Raw genomic sequence first — 22,859 nt, forward strand, 5'->3', positions numbered from 1 at the left:
CTCTCACTTTGGCTCCGGTCTACTATGGAAGAGTTCCGTAGTAAAAACAGTAAATATCATTTAGTTCCCCGATGTAAAATAAAAATATTATCTCCAGCCTGTCTCATTAAACAATGTAGGAAAAACAGTAGGTTAAAGTCTTTAGCATATGGAGATGCTGTTAGTGAATACTGGATGCTTGTGGCCACCCCAGAATGAAAAAAAATAATAATAATTGGTTAGCACTCTGGCCAAAAATATGTTGGAAAGTAACCACTCTAAGGTGTGTTTAGGAAAATAGAAAAGAAAAGAAAGAAACTCTGATTAAAAAGTAAACACTGAATTTCCAAGACATAACTAAAACTTTATAGAACAGAAGCATGTACTGGTATGGTTGTTCCCCTGAGCTAAATGCCATGTAGAAGATACACATGCAGATATCAGCCATAGAACACCTAAAATCGGGTGCCAGGGTGGCTTAGTCAGTTACATGTTGGCCTTCAGCTCAGGTCATGATCCCAGGGTCCTGGGATGGAGTCCCGTGTCGGCCTCCCTGCTCAGCAGGGAGTCTGCTTCTCCTTACCCCTCTGCCCCTCTGCCCTGCTGGTGCTCTCTGTCTCTCACTCTATCTCTAATAAATAGTATTTAAAAAAAAAATAAAATTGGGGCGCTTGGGTGGCTCAGTGGGTTAAAGCCTCTGCCTTCAGCTCAGGTCATGTTCTCAAGGTCCTGGGATCGGGTCCTGCATCAGGCTCTCTGCTCAGCAGGGAGCCTGCATCCCCATCTCTCTCTGCCTGCCTCTCTGCCTACTTGTGATCTCTGTCTATCAAATAAATAAATAAAATCTTTTAAAAAAATTGAAAAATGAAAAAAAAATAAAATATTTTAAGAAATCAAAATAAATAAAACCTATTAAAAAGAATATCTGAAATGAGTATCACAATTAGGTCACAATATGGTAACGCCCTTAATATATTGAATTCACTGTATAAAGTTGCAGCTTTATTAAGAAATACTTGTAGACGTACACTGTTTTTTTCTAGCAACAGACAGGTTTATTTATGATGTGTTCGATTCATATGGCACAAAGGATGGAACAGCATGGTGAGTATCTTCCTGTGATATAAAAAAGTATCTCCTAACACATTTGGGAGAGTCATACCCGCTAAATTGATTTTTCACTAGTGGCCATGGTTTGTCTTGATCCAGGCGTATGTTTTTACCAGATTTTTTGGACAACCCATGGCAAGAATCTTTAAGCGAGGTATTTTTGTCTCTCCTCTTCGAACAGGACAGTGTGAACAAGATCTAACCCTGAACAGATACTTAGTCATGTAGGGCTTTACCCAGGAAAGCTGATTAAGCATGGGCAATCTTTTTTTTTTTCCTTGTAGCCACATTTTTATTTTTTTAATTTAATTTTATTTTTTTCAGTGTTCCAAGATTCATTGTTTATGCACCACACCTAGTACTCCATGCGATATGTGCCCTCCTTAATACCCACCACCAGGCTCACCCAACCCTGCACCCCCTTCCCTTCCAAAACCCTCAGTTTGTTTCTCAGAATCCACAGTCTCTCATGGTTCGTATCCCCCTCTGATTTCCCCCAATTCACTTTTCCTTTCCTTTTCCTAATATCCTCCATGTTATTCCTTATGCTCCACAAGTAAATGAAACCATATGGTAATTGACTCTCTCTGCTTGACTTATTTCACTCAGCATAATCTCCTCCAGTCCCATCCATGTTGATACAAAAGTTGGGTATTCATCCTTTCCGATGGAGGCATAATACTCCATTGTATATATGGACCATATCTTCTTTATCCATTCATCCGTTGAAGGGCATCTTGGCTCTTTCCATAGTTTGGCAACTGTGGCCATTGCTGCTATGAACACTGGGGAGCATATGGCCCTTCTTTTCACTACATCTGTATCTTTGGGGTAAATGCCCACTAAAGCACAGACAATCTTATAAATAAGTACAGTAAGTTGAACTTGCCTTTGAGGATCCTTGCTAAGGAGTCCACAGACATTCCTGCTACTCAGTTAACACAGAGGGAATTATGGTAAGAGACAGACTTCTAAAAATAATAAGATTCTGGTCTGAGTTGCATTTTTACGAGGCTAAGAACCATCCTATTCCAGCACTAGAAAGGGGCAGATGGAATGATGGAAATTTGTTTCTGAGAGGATGGCACCATTATGCTTGCCTCCAACTGATTAAAATATCATTTAGGATTCATTATTTAGTTAGTTAGTTAGTTCTTAGATTTCCTCAGTTACTTTTTTTTATCATTTTCTTTATTTTTTACATTGTTTTGTTAGTTTCAGGTGTACAATATAGCAACTCAGCACTTCCATGGATCACCCAGGGTTCATCACGACAGGTGCCCTCCTTCATCCCCATCACCTCTGTCACCCACTCCTCCCACCTAGCTCCCCGTTGGTAACCATCAGTTTGTTCTCTATAATTAAGAGTCTATTTCTTGATTGTCTAGAATTTAAATGTCAGATTGAGCCCAGCTGGTTGCTTCCACTGTCAAATATATGGGAATAGCTTTCTAGGTATTTTTGAAGCCCTCAGAATTTTACTCTTATTTGCTGAGGGATCAGAACTGCAATGAGCTAGTATAATTCTGTTCATTAACCAGGTAGAAGCTTAATACATTACTGACTTGAATTCCTATCTCCTATATTTAACTTACCTTCAGTCTTCTGTGGAGCTCTTTGCGGAAACACAACCACTACCTCAAGCCAACTACACACAGTGATGGCTTTGACAGCTCCATTTCTTGGACAGAAATGATACAGTGGGGTCCTCTAGGACCCAGGAAGGCAGCATGTCTACTGTTGCTGCACGGGAAATTAATCAGCTAGCCTTCCTAACAAGCCTGATCTTTCTTGGAATAGGAAGGAAATTGTTCATTTCCTTAACTTCCTCAGGCCACTAACAGTCCCCTCCGTGCTCTGAAAGGTGTCATCTGTTAAGGAAGGCATACAAAAAGGCTATGGTCTAGTTGATACTGATGTTCTGCCTTTCTCTTTTTGGACTTTCTGCTCTCTGAATCAAGTCATTCCAGAAAGAGGGAGGAAGGATCCATTGGGTACCTAGGGAAGCCAGTTTCCTCCCTGACTTATTTCAGTTGCCAGGAGTTCTGCTTAGAGGGCTCTGAGCAAGCAACAGGTAGCAGGTGACTACTTTGGACACTAGGTGACCAGCACCACCATTTCAGCAAGCCAACCCTCCTTCAGACATTAGCACGTACCGGGTAGGGAGTGTGAATGGTGCCGTCCTCTCAAAAGCAGGATTGGGTGGCCCTCTATGCCTATCTTGCCCCTAAAAAAAATCTTGGCTTATCTCATCAGATTTTCAGTTAACACCTTTATTTGCACAGTTAAGAAAACATTTTTATGCTTCAACACAATAGGCCTTAAATGCATTGCCATAAATAACCTTGGTGTAAGCCATTTAAAAAAAAAAAAAAAAAAAGGATGAAGCAAAAGGAAAACAAGCAGGCCAAAGGCCACAGTGATATCTGGATGCCAGATGGCATCAGCTTAGTGATGGGGCTGATTCAATAAGAAGCAAAGGGAAATTCCTGTCATGCATCTGTGTGAACAGAACCCTCAAGGAATTAGATACAGAAAGGAAAGCCAGTAAGAGTTGCCATGGTGATCCTAGAGTCATTAAATGCCTTGTTTACCTTGTAGGAAATAGTATTTAAATATATAATATTTGAGCATATGTTTACATGAGTCCATATTTATATCCAGGAAAGTTGTCTGAGAATGTGGATGGCTGAACTCAGCAGTTAAGAATGTGAATTCATATTTAAAAAAAAAAGAAAGTGACTAGAAATGTTAATTGTGTGACATGTGTTTTTATATTTTCCCCAAAGAATATTCAAGGAATCAAACATCAGGAATGGATCCAGATACTTTTGCTGTTTATATCCTCAGCACAAGGTGCCTGAATTATTTTCTCTTCATGAATCTCAGGCCACAGGAAATAAAAGGAATATCTTATATATATATATATATATATATATATATATATATATATATATATTTCTTGAGAATCAAAAATCATCTCATCTAAGATCAAGCAGTTTAAATATGATCTATAGATCATTAAGCCAACATAAGGGATGTTCAAGCAGAATAAGGTTGAGCATTAGAATTATAGGATGAAAAACCCACAAAAGCCTTTAATTTTGAGAATTGGCACATCGTAGAAACTAAAGCCCTATACTGCCCAATCAGCCTTTACCCCACAATAGTCATGACCTTGCTCACTTTCAACTCCTTCCTTTCTGGCTTCCTTCCTATCTACCCAAGTCATTCTCTTCCATCATATTCTCTGCGAGAGCACACTTAATATAAGTTCTCTGGCTGATTAGGTATTTTAGATGACTATGGAGCGTCCACACACCTGCTAAATTGTTCACATCTCCTAACGAAAAAAGCTAAATTTGCTCATAAGTCACCTGCTCTGTGCCAAGCTTTGTGCCAGTTGCAAATACTGTAAAAATAAACCCAGTAGTCCTTGCCTTCAAGGAACCTTGAGTGTGTCATCACAGGAATGATAGTATTGTGTCCATAGTCCTGAAGGTTGGTCATTTATCCACAGACTGAACAAGTGAGTGAGCTGTATTTTAAAAATGCAATTTGGTATTTCGGTATGCACAGCGTGATAGTGTTATGGATTTAAAAAGAAGTGTAAGAAAATTATTTATTGAATTCCCAAATTCTCTCCACTACCATATGTTCCTCTGAGTTAAAATATTAGCATAGTTCAGCTAGGGTGTGGTAATTCACAAATATGAGCATAAATGAGAGAAGAACACAACATACATGGAAAGAATTGGGGGATGTTGATAGAACTGATGTTTGGCAGATCGCGATAGAACTTAGTTGAATCTTTCGCTCCAAAACCAGTACTTGAGGAAGGATTATTGGATATTTTCACACAGCCAATGATCAGGTATTTTGTATCCATACAAAATACGTACCTCAGCAATCCTCACTTGTGCATTGAGAAAAGGCTGCAGAAACCATAGGTAATTTTCTAAAATTGAAATTTTTTTCAATACACCATGCTGCTGACTATGTGAGTGGGTGAGGGTTGAGTCTGTGTATTTGTGGGCTCAAACCAAGGAGACAGCCCTGCTGAGATCTAAGTAAAAAGCAGTTTATTTATTGATCAGACCTCCGTACAGAGCAACCACATGCCCCAGCAGGAGTGAAGTGTGGGCTCCCATGACAGACTGGCCTGGTGTTCTTCTCGGGTCCACCACCAGCTACAGGAGACCCTGGACAAGTCACTTAACCTTTTGGCTGCAATTTCCTCATTTGCAAAATGAGCATAATAACAAAGATTATTACAAAGATTAAGTTAGTGCATATAAAGTACCCAGTATGCAGGAAGCTCTCTTCCTTCCATAACTTTCACTAACTGGGATTATGACTAGGCCTTTTCCAGCATCATGCCTCTTCCCAGAGAAACTTGCAGGGAATAAAAACATATAATAGTCACTTATTTACAAATGGAGAAATCGAGGCAGATGTTGTATCTACTAGTATGGGAGAGAAAAGTACAATTTAAGCTGAAATTCAGCCAGTGGCACCCCAGCTAACACCACCATCTTGCCTCTCTTCTGTACATCAAGCCTTTTTCCATTGCAAGCATCACACTCCCAACGGAACTTATTCTAGAGGACAAAGCTTAACTACCTCTTTTTGAATAAAAAGGGACCTACGGGGAATTGCAAAAATTAATAAGGAAATTTAAGAAAGAGCTTGGGTGGAAATGCATCCTCTCTCAACTCTGGGTTAAAGAGTCGATCCCCATAGATTGCTCCCAACGTGCACCAAGACAGAAATATCAGTAACAACCTCGGCAGAGCAGACAGAGCCATTTTTATGTAGTCATTAGAAAAGGCTTTATTGCAAACCAAGAAGTTCTAAATTTGTCAGCCCTTCCCAATGCCTCCACTGATTGCTCATTCTGTAGCTACTTTCAGAAAACTAAATCTGAAGTATTGCTCAGCTCTGCCCCAGAGAGTGACAAAGACAAATTAATGGGATCCACGTGTGCCAAAATAAAGTATGGATCCTGTCACCACCAATATATGTTAAGTCCATTAAGGTCATTTTTAATGAACTGAACTTTTCATTGGGAAGCTTTGCCAAACTTGTTGAATTAAAGGAAAGAAACCTTTACAAAGTTGCAAAATAAACCAATTTCTCTCCATGTGAAGGAAAAAAAAAAGGTCCATGGAAAGTATTCTGAATTTACACTATTTTAGATTTTTATCAAAATCTGGGAAAATGGTATGCATTAAAAACTCCATTTTGTTATTAAGTTGAAAACTACAAATGCACTAATAGCATTGTAAGCTATAATGGCATGCGAGTCCCTGGGACATGGCTTTTTAAATAATCAGACCAGGACGCCTGGGTGGTTCAGTGGGTTAAGCCACTACCTTCGGCTCAGGTCATGATCTCAGGGTCCTGGGATCAAGTCCCACATCGGGCTCTCTGCTCAGCAGGGAGCCTGCTTCCCTCTCTCTCTCTCTCTCTCTCTCTGCCTGCCTCTCTGTCTACTTGTGATCTCTCTCTGTCAGATAAATAAATAAAATCTTTTTAAAAAATAAATAAATAATCAGACCAGCCTCAAGGAAAAATCCAACTTTTAAATTGTGTTCTGTGTGCGTAGGTCGGAAAAGCAATAGGAAAGGAAGATGATCTGAAATGACTCTCATAGCCTCATTTTCTGTTTGCGAAGACTTAACTTGGCTCCGTTTGTATCTGCTACCTACAGTTAGTGGCCTATCTTTTCTTTTTTCTGTGCAGTTTGAGTTTCAAAGAGTAGACGAAAAAGAGGAGCTCTTCTTGGGTTCTCCTAACATAGGAACATCTCCAAAATGCCTCAGAGCCTTCACTGGGGTAGCTGCCTGTGTGGTAAGACAATATGACATCAGAGTTATGGATAAATTACTGAAGGTAGCCTCTGGCTCACAGCTGCCCCCAAATCCTTGTCTTCTATAAAACAACATTTTTATTGAGATTGAATCGAAGTATGATAGACATAGAATTTAAACTTGCCTCAAGCTACATGATAACCTAATACCCCATCAAAACAAAATGAGATCAGCACATACTGCCTGAGTATAGCTATAAGAAATATAAAATGGAGAAGCCCACTACTGAATTTGGGCACAATATATTTTTTAAAAAGACCATAAGAAACTTCCACAACAGGAAAAAGTTTTCATTTGCCCAGACCCATACCTGGAACGGAGAGGTATGATTTAATTTCTTTTTGAGTTTCAAGACTGTGTCCTCTTTAGCTTGCTTTCAGGCTTTAGACCCAAGAACCAACCCAATACTGACTCACTCATAGCATCAACTTTCACCATTCTGTGTGTCCACTCATTTGCTCATTTAAAAGTGTATATTTATTGAGTGTCTATTATGGGAAGTTCTGCCTTCACAGAGATTTGGTATGGTAAGGGAGAGAGTTATTACATAAAGATTCACACTTGATTTTCAGGGGCTGACAACCGCTATGAGTAAATGAAGAGGGGCTCTAAGAGAGTCTAACAGGAGCCCCAGCAGCTCAGGGGCAGGGGCGGGGGGCAGTGGGGAGGCGAGGGGAGGGGCGGGTCAGGAAGTCTTCTAAGAAGGGACTTGTCAGCTGAAGCCAGGAGGATGAGTGGGAGTTATTCCAAGCTGAGAGAAGGAAGGAAAGTCGTCCAGGGAGTGACCCACCTGCCAAGATCTTGAGTCAGGAAAGAATTACGCACATTTAAGCAAGAGGAGGAAGACTAGTGTGGCTGGAGGCTGGTGACCAGGGGGAGAAGAGCAGGAAATGAAGATGGAGAAGGGTATAATGTAACCTCTATAAGTAGTTTGGCTTTGCTTCTGGGTATACTGAGAAACTGTTTAAAGTTTTACATTTTAAGATCCCCTCCACCTATAGCATGAAGAATGGCTTGGTAAGGTAAGAGAGGGAAAAAAAAAACAGTCTAGTGGCTGCTGGGGTGTCCCACGGAGACATAGTAGCTTCATTGGTGATGGCTTACATGGCTACCTGACAGCCAATATGGTGACGCGGTAAAGAGCATGGATTCTGAAGTCAATGGCCATGGTTTCCCATTTATTTAGCAGTAGCGCATTAGAAATCTCTGTGCCCCAATGTTATCCTCTATAATTTGGGATGAAATAGTTCTGTAAAACATAATTTTCAAAAAAGTAAAATTGTGATCCATATAAATAAAAAAATGAGCACATGTCAATGTTTTTATTTAACTCCTAAATCATTAAGGGAACTAGTTGTCAAGTTTTACAGATGAGGTAAACACAACACTAGGCGAGGTAGGCGCAAGGCAAGATTTATTAAAGGCACTCTCTGGCAAAGTTTTGGGGCTCAGGAGAAGGGGAGCCAGGAAAGTCACGCTGGGAGGAGGTCGGCACTCTCGGGGGAGGTTCCACAACTCGGGAAGGCAGAGTCAGGCAAGTCACACCAGGGGTCTTTTATCAGGCCAACGCAGGGCATAGGCTCACATCCATACATGGTAACGTATTTGGTGATTGGAGGGTATGAAGGGGGTTCCTGATGCTCCTGTTTCCTGCATAGGTATCGGGTTACCTATGGAGACATGACCTGGGCATACATCCTTTTGGTGGGAGAGTCAAGGGTTAAGAAAGTGGGGGGCTGGAAGATGGCGGCCCAGCAGTCATTTCTATTGTTCCTCCTGCATTCCTGGAGCCTCGGACCCAACACTAGTGAATAGTTAAAACTTGTTCAAATGAGAATTGGATTTAGAAAGTCTGTATTTTCTACCTGACCAAAATCCTTTGCATTGACATGCACAGAAAAGAAATTTCCATCACTATGCATTGGAAACATTTGTGTCATCACAACCCTCTGCAAGGAAAACTCTGTCTAGCCAAAGACAAAGCCTCATACCTCCATAGAATTCGACAACCTCCCACCCTGAAAGTCTCCAGGCAATGTCAACATTCCATTGAAAGGATCTCTTTCACTCATTTCACAACATTTCTGACAGTATCTATCTCCTAACAATGTTATAATGAGTTAATATATAGAAAGGGCTTAAAGCACATCAGTAAACATTAGCCATTATTATTGTTGTTGTCGTTGTAATATCAAGGTGGTGGTAGTGGAGACAGAAAAAAGTACATGAATTTCAAGATACATTTTTGAGGGAGAATTGATAGAATTGGGGAACCATTTGGAAGCGAGGAGTTGGAAAAAATGAGGTGTCAAGAGTAACTCCTCTAACTGTGTACTCAAGCAATTGGATAGCTAATGGAATCATGTGGTGTGATGGAGAAGATTGGAAGAGGAGTAAGATACTGAGGAGGGAAATCAAGAGTTCCATTCTGGGTATTTTTGGTTGGAGAAGCCTTTGAAATATCATAGTAAAAGTGTCAATCAGGAGAGAGAGCAATGTACAGTGTACAGAGCACGATACCTACTAGCTGTGTGAATGACTGCAATTTCCTCGTCCATCTAGTGATCATTAAATGGAGGTAATAGTAGTTCTTCCCTGGTTGTCATTAGGATTTAACAGTTTTTTGTTTGGTTGGTTGGTTGGTTTTAAAGATTTTATGTATTTATTTGACAGACAGAAATCACAAGTAGGCAGAGAGGCAGGTGGGGGGCAGGAGGAAGCAGACTCCCTGCTGAGCAGAGAGCCCGATGTAGAGCTCGATCCCAGGACCCTTGGATCATGACCTGAGCCAAAGGCAGAGGCGTTAACCCACTGAGCCACCCAGGTGCCCCAGATTTAACATTTTTTATTTATAAAGCTCTTTGGATAGTGGCTGGCACATAAGAATTGGATAAGTTTTTGATAAATAGATTAATTATTTTAAATTAGTGTTTACTCCTTTCAAAGAGTAAAATGGCTCCCAAGCCCAAAACTTACCAAAAAAAAAAAGGAGGAGGAGGAGAAGTAGTAGTAGTAGGTAGTAGTAGTGGTAGCAGTAGTAGTAGTAGTTTGGGTATAAAGCTCAGGAAAAAAAAAGATACAGACTAAAGATAAAATACTTTGAAGTTGCCCACACATTGGTGATGTATGAAACCAAGAATCACTAAACACATCAGAAGACAGCACCCAACAGAGCTCCAAGGCACGGCAACGTTTAGAGTTCAAGGACAGAAGGAAGACCTAGAAAAGGTGACGGAGAAGGAATTGACCAGAAAATAAAGCCAAGAGGTGATTGTCACGTAAGTCAAGAGGATAAAATAATTCAATAAAAAAGGTATGGTCAGCTGTGTGGGTTGCTACAGGGAACAAGAGAGCTGATGGCACACTGGAAAGCGCAGACACTACAGGGCCAGGATTCTCAAAATCTGATGATTACCTGTCTTTCTGCTGGCTTTTCTCTTACAATTAAAGAACAACTCCTAATAGTTGATAAGAGCCCTCCTTAATGAGACTTGTCCTCATACCTTGTTGGGAACCATATAGAGGAAGAGAGGTCAGAACTGCAAGACGAGTGTGACAGAGTCCTCAAGGACATGGCTGTGGGCCTTGACAGAGCCCCTTAATCTCCCACGCGTTGGAATTCTGAGAGAACTCTGATACCCCACAGCATTTCCTTCTAGTATAAAGTCTCTTTGAAAGGAGAATGTGCCCTTTAATCCAGCCAGGCTTTCTTCTCCCACTTCCAGCATTGAGCGCTTCTGCAGGAAAGTCATGGAGGCATTTTTGCAAATGCCAGCTGCCTCTCAGGGAACCTGAGAGGGCATCATTATCTTGAGAAAGTGAGGTCTGCTTCTTGGAAAAGGCCACTAAATAGAGTTCTCCTGCTACTGCCTTAGTCTGTGTGGAATTGGGTCCTTCCTTCATCTATCTATCTATCTATCTATCTATCTATCTATCTATCTATCTATCTATCTTTCTTTCTTTCTTTCTCTCTCTCTCTCTCTCTTTCTATCTTTCTATCTTTCTTTCTTTCTCTCTTTCTTACCAGCCAGGAGCATCAGACGGGGCAGTGCCTAAATTTTTTTCTCAAATAGATATATTGGTGTTTGATTCAAAATCCTCATTGTGTTCTGTTATTTTAATTTCTGGAATCGGTCTATGCTTGGATAGAAACACCTCCTAGTGATGAAAGACTCTCACCACCCACGTGTGGTGCTTAAGGATTTGAGGAGCTGATTAAAAAAAAAAAGTGGTGCTATCAGATGTTTTGTGGAGTGATGTCCCGGACACCTTTGAAAAATTGTGCTTGGAGACTTTTTTTTTTTTTTTTTAAGATTTTATTTATTTGACAGAGATCACAAGTAGGCAGAGAGAGAGGAAGAAGCAGGCTCCCTGCTGAGCAGAGAGCCTGATGTGGGGCTTGATCCCAGGACCCTGAGACCATGACCTGAGCCAAAGGCAGAGGCTTAACCCACTGAGCCACCCAGGCGCCCCTGTGCTTGGAGACTTTAATATGAGTTGCATAACTAGCAAGAATTACTTGCAGCTCCAGAGAGTTGTAAGTGAACAAAAGCAGTTGAGAAATATTTTCATAATTCCATATTCAGGTCAAGTATCCTTAACTAAAGATCTTTCACAATAAGTTAGATTGTTATTTATTTGGAATGATTTAGGTGTGGTTCTAAGTGAATGGAGAGGCCTATTTTGGATCAGTGTTCTCCCAAAACATTAATGCCCTAGCTATATTTTTAAAGAATCGTTTGTAGGTTGTCTTGGTGCTAAGGGTTTTACAATTAATTCTAAAATCCCTAAAGTGATTCAATTAGAGTCGCCTTCCCTTTGTAGGCTTCCAAAGGTTTTTGTTTGTTGATTTATTTTGGAGGGTTTTGAAAAAAAATCTTTTACTTTGAGAGACACTAAACCAAAAAAGTTCACTTGAGGTCTTTGATCTCACGTAAAATTGAGACAGATGAAAGAAGGTGTCTCTTGTTCCATTTTCCAAGTTTCTGTCCCACCCAACAGCAATTTGTTGTGCTCAAGTTTCTAAATGCCTCTTCGGGTCAGACGCCAAAAATGCCTACCTTTGGTTTAGGAAACTGCACCTTCTCCTAAAGATTTTACTCCATGAATGGGGGTCGCTCAGAACCAGGAGGAGAACAAACTTTTCAAAACTAAAGAAAAGGAAGAAAGAAAAGAAGATTGCTTTCAAAATAGATGAGGCAATGTAGAAAAACTGCATCGTTACTAACAAAGTGTGGTGACTGTTTTTGTCCCCAGATGATATATTTATGGAAAAGACTTTCTGGTTAATGTGGGGTAGAATTACTTATACAGTATTTTATTTTTCCAATATACTATTTTCTAGATCCTTCTGTAGCCACTAGCTAAATGATCAAATTTTACAATGGGTAAAAAGCCAGGATTTCCTGCATTTATAAAACGAACATCTGTCCAAGATTTTGTCTACTTCATTAATTAAGGAGGGTATCAGGAAGATGTTCCGACCAATTCAAAGGACATTTCAAAAGAACCATACATATTTAGGCAAATAAGATGTTGGAATGGATTGACAAGTGGATGCAAAATGGATCTGTCCACAAGACAACAATTGCATTCCACTAGACACAATTAATCTGCAATTCTGTGGGCAAGAATGATTTGCATTTTCCATTTTCTATAAATTGTAGAGTGTAAAATAGTTCACAGTCAATGCGAGATTGCAGTAACTAGGAAGGAGGCTTGACAGGGCACCCACTAACCTCTTAGGTCTGTGTTAAAGCCTTTTATTATTTTCCCTCCACTATTTAGTTCATTCCCTCCTTTCTTCTCACCCTGAGATCCTGCCACGATTCTCATAAAAGAAAGAGAACGAGGAAATCTGCAAAGCCTATCAGATATCTAGCTGAAATATAATATCAAAAACTAAGCCAAAATTAAGTTTTTTTTTTAAAGATTTTATTTATTTGAGAAAGAGAGAGAGAGCATGAGAGGGAGGAAGGTCAGAGGGAGAAGCAGACTCCCCACTGAGCAGAAAGCACAATACAAGGCTTGATCCTGGGACTCTGAGAACGTGACCTGAGCTGAAGGCAGACGTTTAACTGACTGAGCCACCCAGGCACCCCTAAGTATTTCTCATGTGATTTCTTGTAAGTTTAAGTTTGTATTTTGAAACTAGACTGAGTTGAGGCTGGTAGGAGCATTACAATAACACCCCTATAAAATTATTCTTATTTTGAATAATACCAATGATTTTTTTGAGGGGAGGGGGTGAGATGGATGGAATTGCTGGGTGATGGACATTGGGGAGGGTATGTGCTATGGCGAATGCTGTGAATTGTGCAAGACTGATGAATCACAGACCTGTACCCCTGAAACAAATAATACATCATATGTTAATTTTAAAAAACTAATTTTAAAAAATAAACATGTATAGGAGAAAGGAGAGGAAAGTAAGAGGAGAAAAGATAAAGCTAAAAATCTTAGGGGAGGCTGGCTGGCTCTATCAGGAGAGCACGTGACTCTTAATCTCGGGGTTGTGAGTTCAAGCCCCACACTGGGTGTGGAGCCTACTTAAAAGAAAACAAAAACCACTTAATTATAGACCATGTGTGCATAACAGTGGAGCCGAACTCTGGCTAAGATCTGCAGTGACACAAGATTAATTAGCCAAGAGTGAATGGTTTCTGTTTAGCACTGTATTAATAAAGCAATTGTTATTATTATTTTGGTCCCTGCTTCTGACTTCCTAATAGCCACATATAAACTAAACCATGTTGGGATTTTACAAGTGAATTTGATTATCACTGCTTTCTATTTCATAAAAGGGACTATGGTAATAATTCCAATGAAAGGATAAGCTTTTTGTTCATGAAATGAACAATTAAGCTTACAAATTGAAGACCAGACAGAAACATAAATCATCTATTTACCAGGTTTCTTTTTTAATTTCCTGGGGATGGGAAGACTACATGCAGAAATGCTATTGGTCTCCTCTCAAGTTCAAGTCCTTCTCTGAAAGAACTCATTTATCCAGTCATTCTGCATTCATCCCCCAACAGTGCTGCTAACAAAAAGAACTTTAAAAGTACTCAAATTAAACTTCAATAGTAAGAGCTTTTTTATGAAATATTTGTACATCAAAATGATTTAAAAAAAAAAAAGAAAACACAAAACCCTACTGACTCCATTTTAAAGGTCCCACTTTAAGGATTCTGCTCAGCAAGTACCAGGCAAACCGAGTTTCCTAAGCCTTACACGGAGACCTCCAAGCTCATTTGCCTGCCCTCTACCTGACCTTGCTTCTTTCTACTTGTGGCCAGAAAGCTCCAGATAGTAAACACAGAGTTGGGAGATCTAGGGATGTGAGGGAGAGTTTCGTATGAAAAACAGTTATTATTCACTTGGCCATTTGCTCTATTAGATATTTTTCTTTTGAAATATGATCTCCTGCCTTCAACAAGAGAGAATATATTATATCATACAGTGCATGCACTGGAGAAATTAAGATGACTGCCAGAAGACAGCACCGCTTAAAAGCCAAATCATTTTTAATTGGTGTGAACTTGACAAAGACCTAAGGATAGTGGGTTGGGAGATAAGCCAGAAAGGCTATTTGACATTTGATAAGACTCTCGCTTGGGAAACATAAAATAGATGTTTATTGTTTTTGCTATTAACCCTAAAGGTCCAGGTAATAAAAAACAATAGACAAATGCCCATGTGTATGCCCCCCCACACACACACAATTTATTTTCATTGAAATGATGCTTCAAGATAAACAAGGTTCAAGCATTGCAATGAGTTCCCGAGGCTCCAGTAATGTGCCCTTTCTACTTTGTGTGCTTTTGGTGTATGTTCCTGGTCCTGAAATGAGACCAAACGCAAAGTGGGGGACATGATAGACAAGGAGAGCAGAGGATTTGGTTTGTGGACCATTTACATTCCAGATTTCATCTGGGACTCACTTTGGAAGATTAAACATGTATCAATTTAACTGCTTGCCATTCTTAGAAACTTGTATATGCAGAAAAAATGGGAACTAAGACTTAAAATGAGTTTGAAGATCATTTATGAATCTTGGTGTGTTTGGTATCTCCACTAAAGTTCCTATAGCAGGAGTTGGGAAACTACAGCTGACAGGCCAAATTCAGACCTTTCTACTACCATCCTCCCTCCAGCTTTTATAAATAAAGTTTTATTGGAACATAGCCACACCCATTTGCTTACATATTGTCTATGACTGTGTTCACAGCTTGTTGGCAGAGTTGAATCATTGCAACAACAAAGACCCACAAACAGGGCCCATAGACTCTAAAATATTTTCTATCTGGCCCTTTACAGAAAATGCTGGATGATCCTTGTTGTCTTGTAATGGTCTCTGAAGATGGCTGTTAGAGGTGACAGAACATTAATTCTTCCAGCATAGGAAAAGCTAATAGGATGCAATCCTTTTTGAGATCTTGTCATTTTTTTAATTTAAAAATAAAATTCAGCACCACATTACTAAATAAGAAACATTATTCACACACTATTGTCAAGGTTGGCAGACCCTTCATTTGCTTTTTTGGTTTTTCTTACATACAAAATTGTTTAGTTTGCATTTTTCGTTATGTCTACACGTGGGTTGTAACATTCAGTGCTTGTGTATTTGTCATAATTCTTATTCCAGGAGCCAGACAGATATATGTGAATGTGTAAATGAGAAGGTTACAATTAGTTTGATGGCAGAGTTGGGTTTTATATTTATAAAAAGCTCCTACAGGTAACGTTGTTTAAAGAGAAGGAGACTTTTTAATTTTTTAGGATACTGTTTCCCCCCCACCCAAGTTCTCTGGGTGCCAGAAGATAGATCAAGCATTCAAAGACAGGAGAGGGAGGTGACATTGTGATGAGAATTTCTTGGGAATAATTCTGGATGGCTCTTCCTCCCTCATCCACCTTCCAGACAAGGTTGTATGTGACCTTCATTCTCTCCTAGGGGATGGCTCTTCATGCATGCCTCAGACAGCGTGAGCTTTTGGGGGTCAGGGGAGTCTGGCTCTCCTGGCCAGCTCCAGGCACAGCCCAGGCTCAGGCCCAGGAAACATCTTTGTTATGATCCTTCCAATTTGAAAACTTGGATCAGTTTCCTGCTAGAACTTCTATTTCCCTAAACTAGATCTGAAACATTTGCACTTGCTAGGATTTAATGCTATAATCTTCTTATCAGTCCTTTCGTTTTCTGCCAAAATCAAGGTTAGGAGACCAGGTTTGCATGCCTACACAGCACGACTCTGTGAGAAAGCAGTAGGATCGTGGAAAAATAAAAACTTTTTATTCCAAAGTACTTTTTTCCAGATTATTATACTAACTTGAAAATGTTCATAGTTCCCTCTGGACATTTTTCCCTAGATACCTCTCAAGGTCTTTGCAGTCATGGCCATTGTTGATTAATGAGAGGGAGTCTTTTTTGGGAACTTGGGTACTGTCCCACATTATAGAGGAACTCAGAGAAAAACCAAATTCTCACTAGTGTGGCTTCTCTGAGGGGTTGGGGGAGAGGAGGGCTGTCGACCAAACTTGTACAAATGCAGAATCCACAGACTGTGCCACGTCTGTGGATTTAAATTTGTAGCATGGCTTTTCTCTACGATATAAAAAGAATTGTAGTCCACACTAATTCAAAGAATGTGTGAGGAACAAGACTTTGCTCCATTCTTGGAAACTTACAAAAAAGAACCCCTTTCTATATATAAATAAATCTTGGGAAGCACATTGAGCCGAAAAGCAAAAGAAAGTTACAGAATATGAGATCCAGATCAGGAAAAAAAAAAAGAAAGAAAGAAAGAAAGAAAACCCTCCTTAAATATCTCCAAGGGCTTATTTTGTGATACTTTTTAGGATCAGTATTAGTCTGCTATAAGAATAGCCAGCGTCTCGCAGAAGGCACAAGTGCTGGGATTTAGAGAGAGAGAGAGAGAGAGAGAAGGAAGCACTTAGTCCCTGCTCTGAAGAGCTAGCTAGTATCACTGTGGGTGCGAAGCAGGGAGAAAGCAGGTGGTCTGTAGCTGGAATGTCTTCCAGCTGGGAGTTCATCTGACACCAAAAAACCAATCCAGAAACCGTGGCAAATGAGCTCATGAACTAAACCAAAGCACCCATCGCAGGACAGGGCGGCAGAGCCCTGAGCCCATCCCAGGACAGCGCTGGGCCCGGGTGACAGGTGGGATGCCAGGCTCTGCAGTCCCCTGGCTCCCCCACCTGGGGCTTCTCATCCTGTCCTCTTGTTTGCTTGCCGGCTGCAGGTTCATCCCCGAAGCCTGGTCGGCCTGCACGGTCACCTGCGGTGTGGGGACCCAGGCGCGAACCGTGAGGTGCCAGGTGCTCCTGTCTTTCTCTCAGTCGGTGGCTGACCTGCCTGCTGACGAATGTGAAGGGCCCAAGCCGGCATCCCAGCGCGCCTGTTACGCGGGACCGTGCCAGGGGGACGCTCCCGAGTTGAACCCCGAAGAGACGGACGGCCTCTTTGGGGGCCTGCAGGATTTGGACGAGCTGTACGACTGGGAATACGAAGGCTTCACCACGTGCTCCGAGTCATGCGGAGGAGGTAAGGAGGGGGCCTCTGGCCCAGAGCCCCACCATCTTCTTGTCCTTTCCCTTTCTCCTCTCTCCCTGCAGGAGACTGTGTCACGTGACCGCCTCTAGTCCAGGAAGGATCGGGGTGTGGGGGTGGAAGGGGAGGAAGCGCTTGTAAACGTAAGGCGCACTGAATGAAACACAGATGTAGTTCCCTTCGGGCCTGAGCGGCGCTCAGACTGTCCACTGCGAGTGGCCAGCACAGCTCACGCTTTTGCTTTCAGTTGTCATTCTGATGTTTTGCAATATATCCCAGTGCATCTGACTGAGACATTCGGTTGACGCTGACCTGGCAAGGCTCTCAGCACTCAGTGTTATTTATCTGTGTCCTTGCTTCAGTGCCTGTGGTATGGACCAAGGCCCAAGAGGACAAAACATTCTGCTCTTCCCCAGAACGGGGTAGAGTTCCCTGATGGATTCGGCTGATTTCCTGAAGCAGTATCTCTTTACAAAGGGAAAAGGGTATAGAAACCGCACTTAACACCTTGGTAACCTGGGACCAGAAAGGACTTTAAAGGCTGACCCCTCCACCATTTTACAGATGAGAAAACAAAGATCCAAAGAAGCCGAGTGACTTGAAACCACACAGCTAGTGAGTGACCCCTGGGATTAGGCCTGCTATTGATCTCTTTCCCTGTCTAGAACCAGCACAGCACACTTCTTTAGGCACTTAGAGAATTCCTGAAGCTTGCTCCTTATGAATATTATTTAACTCATGTTAAGTGTGTATCAACCTGGTCTTTAAGGATATTCCTCAATGATAATAGATTCAGTGATTCTTTATTTCAGGTGTGATAATGAGACTTGGGGTTGGAGAGGGAGAGGAAGGCATTTAAGTCAGCAATGAATTCTTCGTGGTTCCGATCTTTCTTACACTTTAGAAAATACATCATTTCATAATGCCACTGCCTCCCACATCTACTCCCAAGAGAGATTCTGATAGGTGAGAAAATACTGGCTAATTTCCTGCCAGACCCCTCTCACTGGCTATCAGTAAAACCCTTTTGGCATGTTAAGATTCTGCATTGCCAGCAAAGTTTCTCAACCAGTATAAAAAAAAATCAAAATTATCTTCCAAAACTGTTCTGTAAACCGTGACATTTTGGAAACTCTTTTAAAAAGGCCTTTTGTCATTATTGAGAATGCACAAGTACTTGGGCCCAAAATGTTCACATGCACTTGAAAAGGAATGAATAGTGGAACAAGTACGTACTAGCAAAGAATCCATCTTCTCCATCAGATCTTTGAGCAAGCATTTAGGAGTTTTGACCTTGAGGTTCTTGTTTGTTTCTACGTCGTCTTTCAATTTCAAACCGTGAAATTCTTAAGTGTTTTAATGGAGGGCCCTGTTATTTTTAAAACCTAAAATTTTCCATCTAATTCTGGAAGAGTTTCCTGGAACTCGGCTAATCTCTGTTCTTAAGGGGTTCTCCACACACACTGAGGACATCTTTTCTTCCATGGTCACAAAGGGAGAAGTGTTCAATAAAGTTTCGAGAATCCCTGAGCCTGGGCAGGAACCGAGAAGTCAGGTAGAAGGACCATAGCCGAATGCCCACAGTGGCTTCTTTCCAATATAACAAGTGACTCAGGAGTTCAGGTGGTGTGCGTTTATCCCCAATTTCCATGATCACCTGAATGGAACGATCATTATCTCTAGTCTAAAATGCATGTGCTTTGGAAAAAAAATTGGACTTGTGGTCTCTCAGTTATGGTTCTCAGTTACAAGTCAAGCCTGGAATTTTATAAGCAAATGGAAAAACTAGACACAGTCATGGAATAATAAATATTTATTATATTATATTATATATTATATACATAATATATATATTATATACATAATATATATATTATATATATATTATATATATGGTTAGATGGTTAAAATCTTAAAGATAAAGATTATATATAATATATAATATAATTATATATAATTATATATTTATATATATATTATATATATATATATAATATATATATAAATATATAATTATATATAATTATATTATATATTATATATAATCTTTATCTTTAAGATTTTAACCATTCTGCTGATCAACCAGGGGTATAAAACTCAAAATGTAGAGAGCCTGCGGAATGTTTTTAATTTCAAATGTTTTCAGAAGATAACTGATTTGGATATAAGATTTAGATGGTTGATACACAATTGATCTCTGCCTGTAGGAACTGAGTGTCTTTGTATAACATAAATTGTACATCCTTTATATCCAAGGCAGGGTAAAGTTACTGAAATGTCTTATGTCTTTAACTGTCAACAACTTTGCACACTTACCTACACTTATGTAACTGTGCCAAGGTAATATATTTACACCTAAAATGTTAGAGTTGAAAATTCCAAAGTGGTGAAAATATGTTTGGGTTATATGGCCCATATGATGCCCATATGCACTAAAAAATCATTTTGCTCCATGGGACATGTATATTTTGAAGTCAGTGTTTGGCAGTAACATTGTATTATCAACTTTGATCTTTCACCAAAATCTAACCCACAAGGTTACATATATTTTTGATCATTCTTGCTGAAACCAGCTAAAAGCATGCAGGATTAACAGAGAGATTTTTAAATCAATTTTGGGTCGAAAGTCTGGTAGAGCTCATTTCATTGTCTTCCCTATCTCCGGAGCAGAAACTGGATAGACACAGAAGTAACCTTTCACCTAGCAGAGGTAGCAACCAGAAGGAACTAGTTAGTAATTTAGGCTGCAGTTGGTGGCTGTGTTTCCCCAAGCTGTCATCAAATATCATGGAACAATCATGCTGTTCTGGCAGATATAAACACCACAAATCCCATTTTGTGGAAGATTGAGCCTAACCTGCTTGGATATGTGTCCCACGTCCCACTATCATCTCCTTGTTATATTTGAATTTCCCATACGTGAGCTCATAGTTGTGGTCAAGGACAGTGGCTTTGAACCTGAACAGCTTTATTATATTGAACTCCTCGATGGTAAAATCAGCATTAAAATGAGCTGAGGGAAAACTTGAAACTACTTCAGCAAGAGTGAAAGGTGAAGTCTTTACCTGCCGCTCCCTTTCCTTATGAGTCCTCTCTCCTTTGATTCTGTCAAGAAAGGAAAACTCAAAAATCGTGAAGTACAGTACTTAAACATGTGTTCTGTATTGAAAATGTCCTCCTAAGTGCAAATCCTAGCCTGTTTGGAAAGAATATGCACTTGATGAGCTAACTTCTCACATCCAGGCCCCACTCCACTGGGCCAACTATGCTTTGATTTCACAGGTGAGGTCTCCACACACCCTCCCTCTTGCAACTTCCCATACTCCCACACTCCCCAGCTCCCTCCCTCCGTGCACCTTCCCCCAGGCCTCCTATGCTTAGAATGCCCCGTCCTTGAGGCATTTTGTTCATCATGCCACAAAAATGTATTGTGTGTTGACCACAGGGCTGGTCCCAGATACTCCTTAATTATGACAGAACTCTGTCCTTAGCTTCCCTCAGCACCCCAGGCCCCGCCTAAGAATGCCTAGGCAACTGGCCGCTATGGCAATAGCCATTTAACACGGTGTCAGAGGCCTAGTATTTTGTTTTATAATATGTTAGATTCGAATTTAGTAACTCTAGAAGGCTGCTTAATCTTGGCACTCAACCACCTCGGAGGTGATTTTTCTCTTGAGCTAGGATTTACTCGTTTGGAGTAATAAAACTTCATGTTCTGTATATCTAAGAGAGGACTATACTGAAGTCCTTCTAGAAACTTTAGCCCTTGTGACACTTGTTCTGTGCAGTCTGAGAAGGACCTCAGTGCTGTGAACTAGGGATCCACAAAGTAGAAACAGAGCACCTCCCTCACACATTCCACACCTGAAGCACTTTCCAATAGGGCAGATGACAAGACCTGTGATCACTTCCTGCTGACGTCATTGACTCTATTTCATAGTGTTCAGTAGCAGAAAAAAACAATCTACTTTAGAGCAATGTCTATAATCTCTTGAATATTACCCAGCAGGCAGATGAATTGAAAACTTAATTTCTTTTTTTTTAAAGATTTTATGTATTTATTTGAGAGAGAGAGAAGGAACACAAGCAGGGGGAGTGGGAGAGGGAGAAACAGATTCACTGCTGACCAGAGAGCCCGACTCAGGGCTTGATCCCAGGACCCTGAGACCATGATCTGAGCCGAAGGCAGACGCTTAACGACTCAGCCACCCAGGTGCCCCAAAAACTTAATTTCTGATAAAACCACAGCTTTAGATTCTGGATGGAAGAGTTCGCTTCATCCAGCACCTTGTCGTCATTACCTTAACAATGCCAGACTATTCCAGAGGGAAGTATCGGTGATGATTTCAACAATTTCTTGTGAAATGTTTTGCTATATCATCATACCATAAATTTCAGATGGCTCATCCCAGCTGCAAACTAGAGAGCAACACCCTGTTGCCAGCATTACAGAATATGATGGGGTAGCTTGAATGTCTAGTATAAATCGCAAATGCTCCACCCTGAACTGGCCATGATATATTTAAATTAAACTTTGAAACTCATAAAAAAAACTTAGAAAGAAGAAAATTTACATTTATGGCCTCAAGGTAAATACTGTGACTGATTTTTTAAAATATTTTATTTGTCGAACATCTGGGAAGAAAGAAAGGTGATTCAGATTCTGGCTTTCAAATGTCACTTTTTAGGGTGCCTGGGTGGCTCAGTCCATTAAGTGTCTGCCTTCGGCTCAGGTCTTAATCCCAGGGCTCTAGGATTGAGCCCCGGGTTGGGCTCCCTGCTCCTCAGGCAGCCTACTTCTCCCTCTGCTTCTGCCTCTCTCTTTCTCTCTCTCCTGAATAAATAAATAAAGCCTTTAAGATGTCACTTTTTAAATTATAGTCTTGCTGAGTGACCTTGAAGTATTAGTCTATTGATTGGAGCAATAACTCCTTGGAGAAACATTGAGTAGATGGGAGAAAAAAAGCAACAGGGCTAACAAGTGTATGGCAGTCATACTCTATTAGGTACTAACTGATAAAGTGAGACAAATAAGAACAAGAAAATGTATATTTATATATAAAACTAATTATGTGTCTTGTCACATACTTTACCAAAATCACATAAAATATTTAGCTCCAGATAGATATACTTAGATGCACATATCTTTATATACACAGCTGTGTGTGACTGAAAGCAGACTATCAACACTGTGCCGTCTTGCCTCTTCCTTACACTGACTTTGCTGAAATGATCTCAGACAGATGTCTAGGTTATTCCCAAAGATCTCCAGCAGATGTAAGCAGCCTTTTAGGATTTTTAAATGTGAGCGCTGTTATTAAAAGCTC

The 22,859-nt window shown here is 40.5% G+C and overlaps 1 protein-coding gene across 1 annotated transcript in view; it reads left to right on the forward strand.

The window, feature by feature from the left end:
• LOC111156589 (ADAMTS like 1) overlaps positions 1 to 22,859 on the forward strand; it is a 934,723-nt gene that overhangs the window by 693,702 nt on the left and 218,162 nt on the right. Inside the window, exon 15 of the mRNA XM_022517576.1 lies at positions 17,225 to 17,526. Within this exon, the coding sequence (XP_022373284.1) occupies positions 17,225 to 17,526 (302 nt within the window). The remainder of the gene's footprint in view (positions 1 to 17,224; positions 17,527 to 22,859) is intronic.

The sequence above is a fragment of the Enhydra lutris genome, unplaced genomic scaffold (genome assembly GCF_002288905.1).
Source record: "Enhydra lutris kenyoni isolate GAN:26980312 unplaced genomic scaffold, ASM228890v2 scaffoldscaffold47, whole genome shotgun sequence".
NCBI lineage: Eukaryota > Metazoa > Chordata > Mammalia > Carnivora > Mustelidae > Enhydra > Enhydra lutris.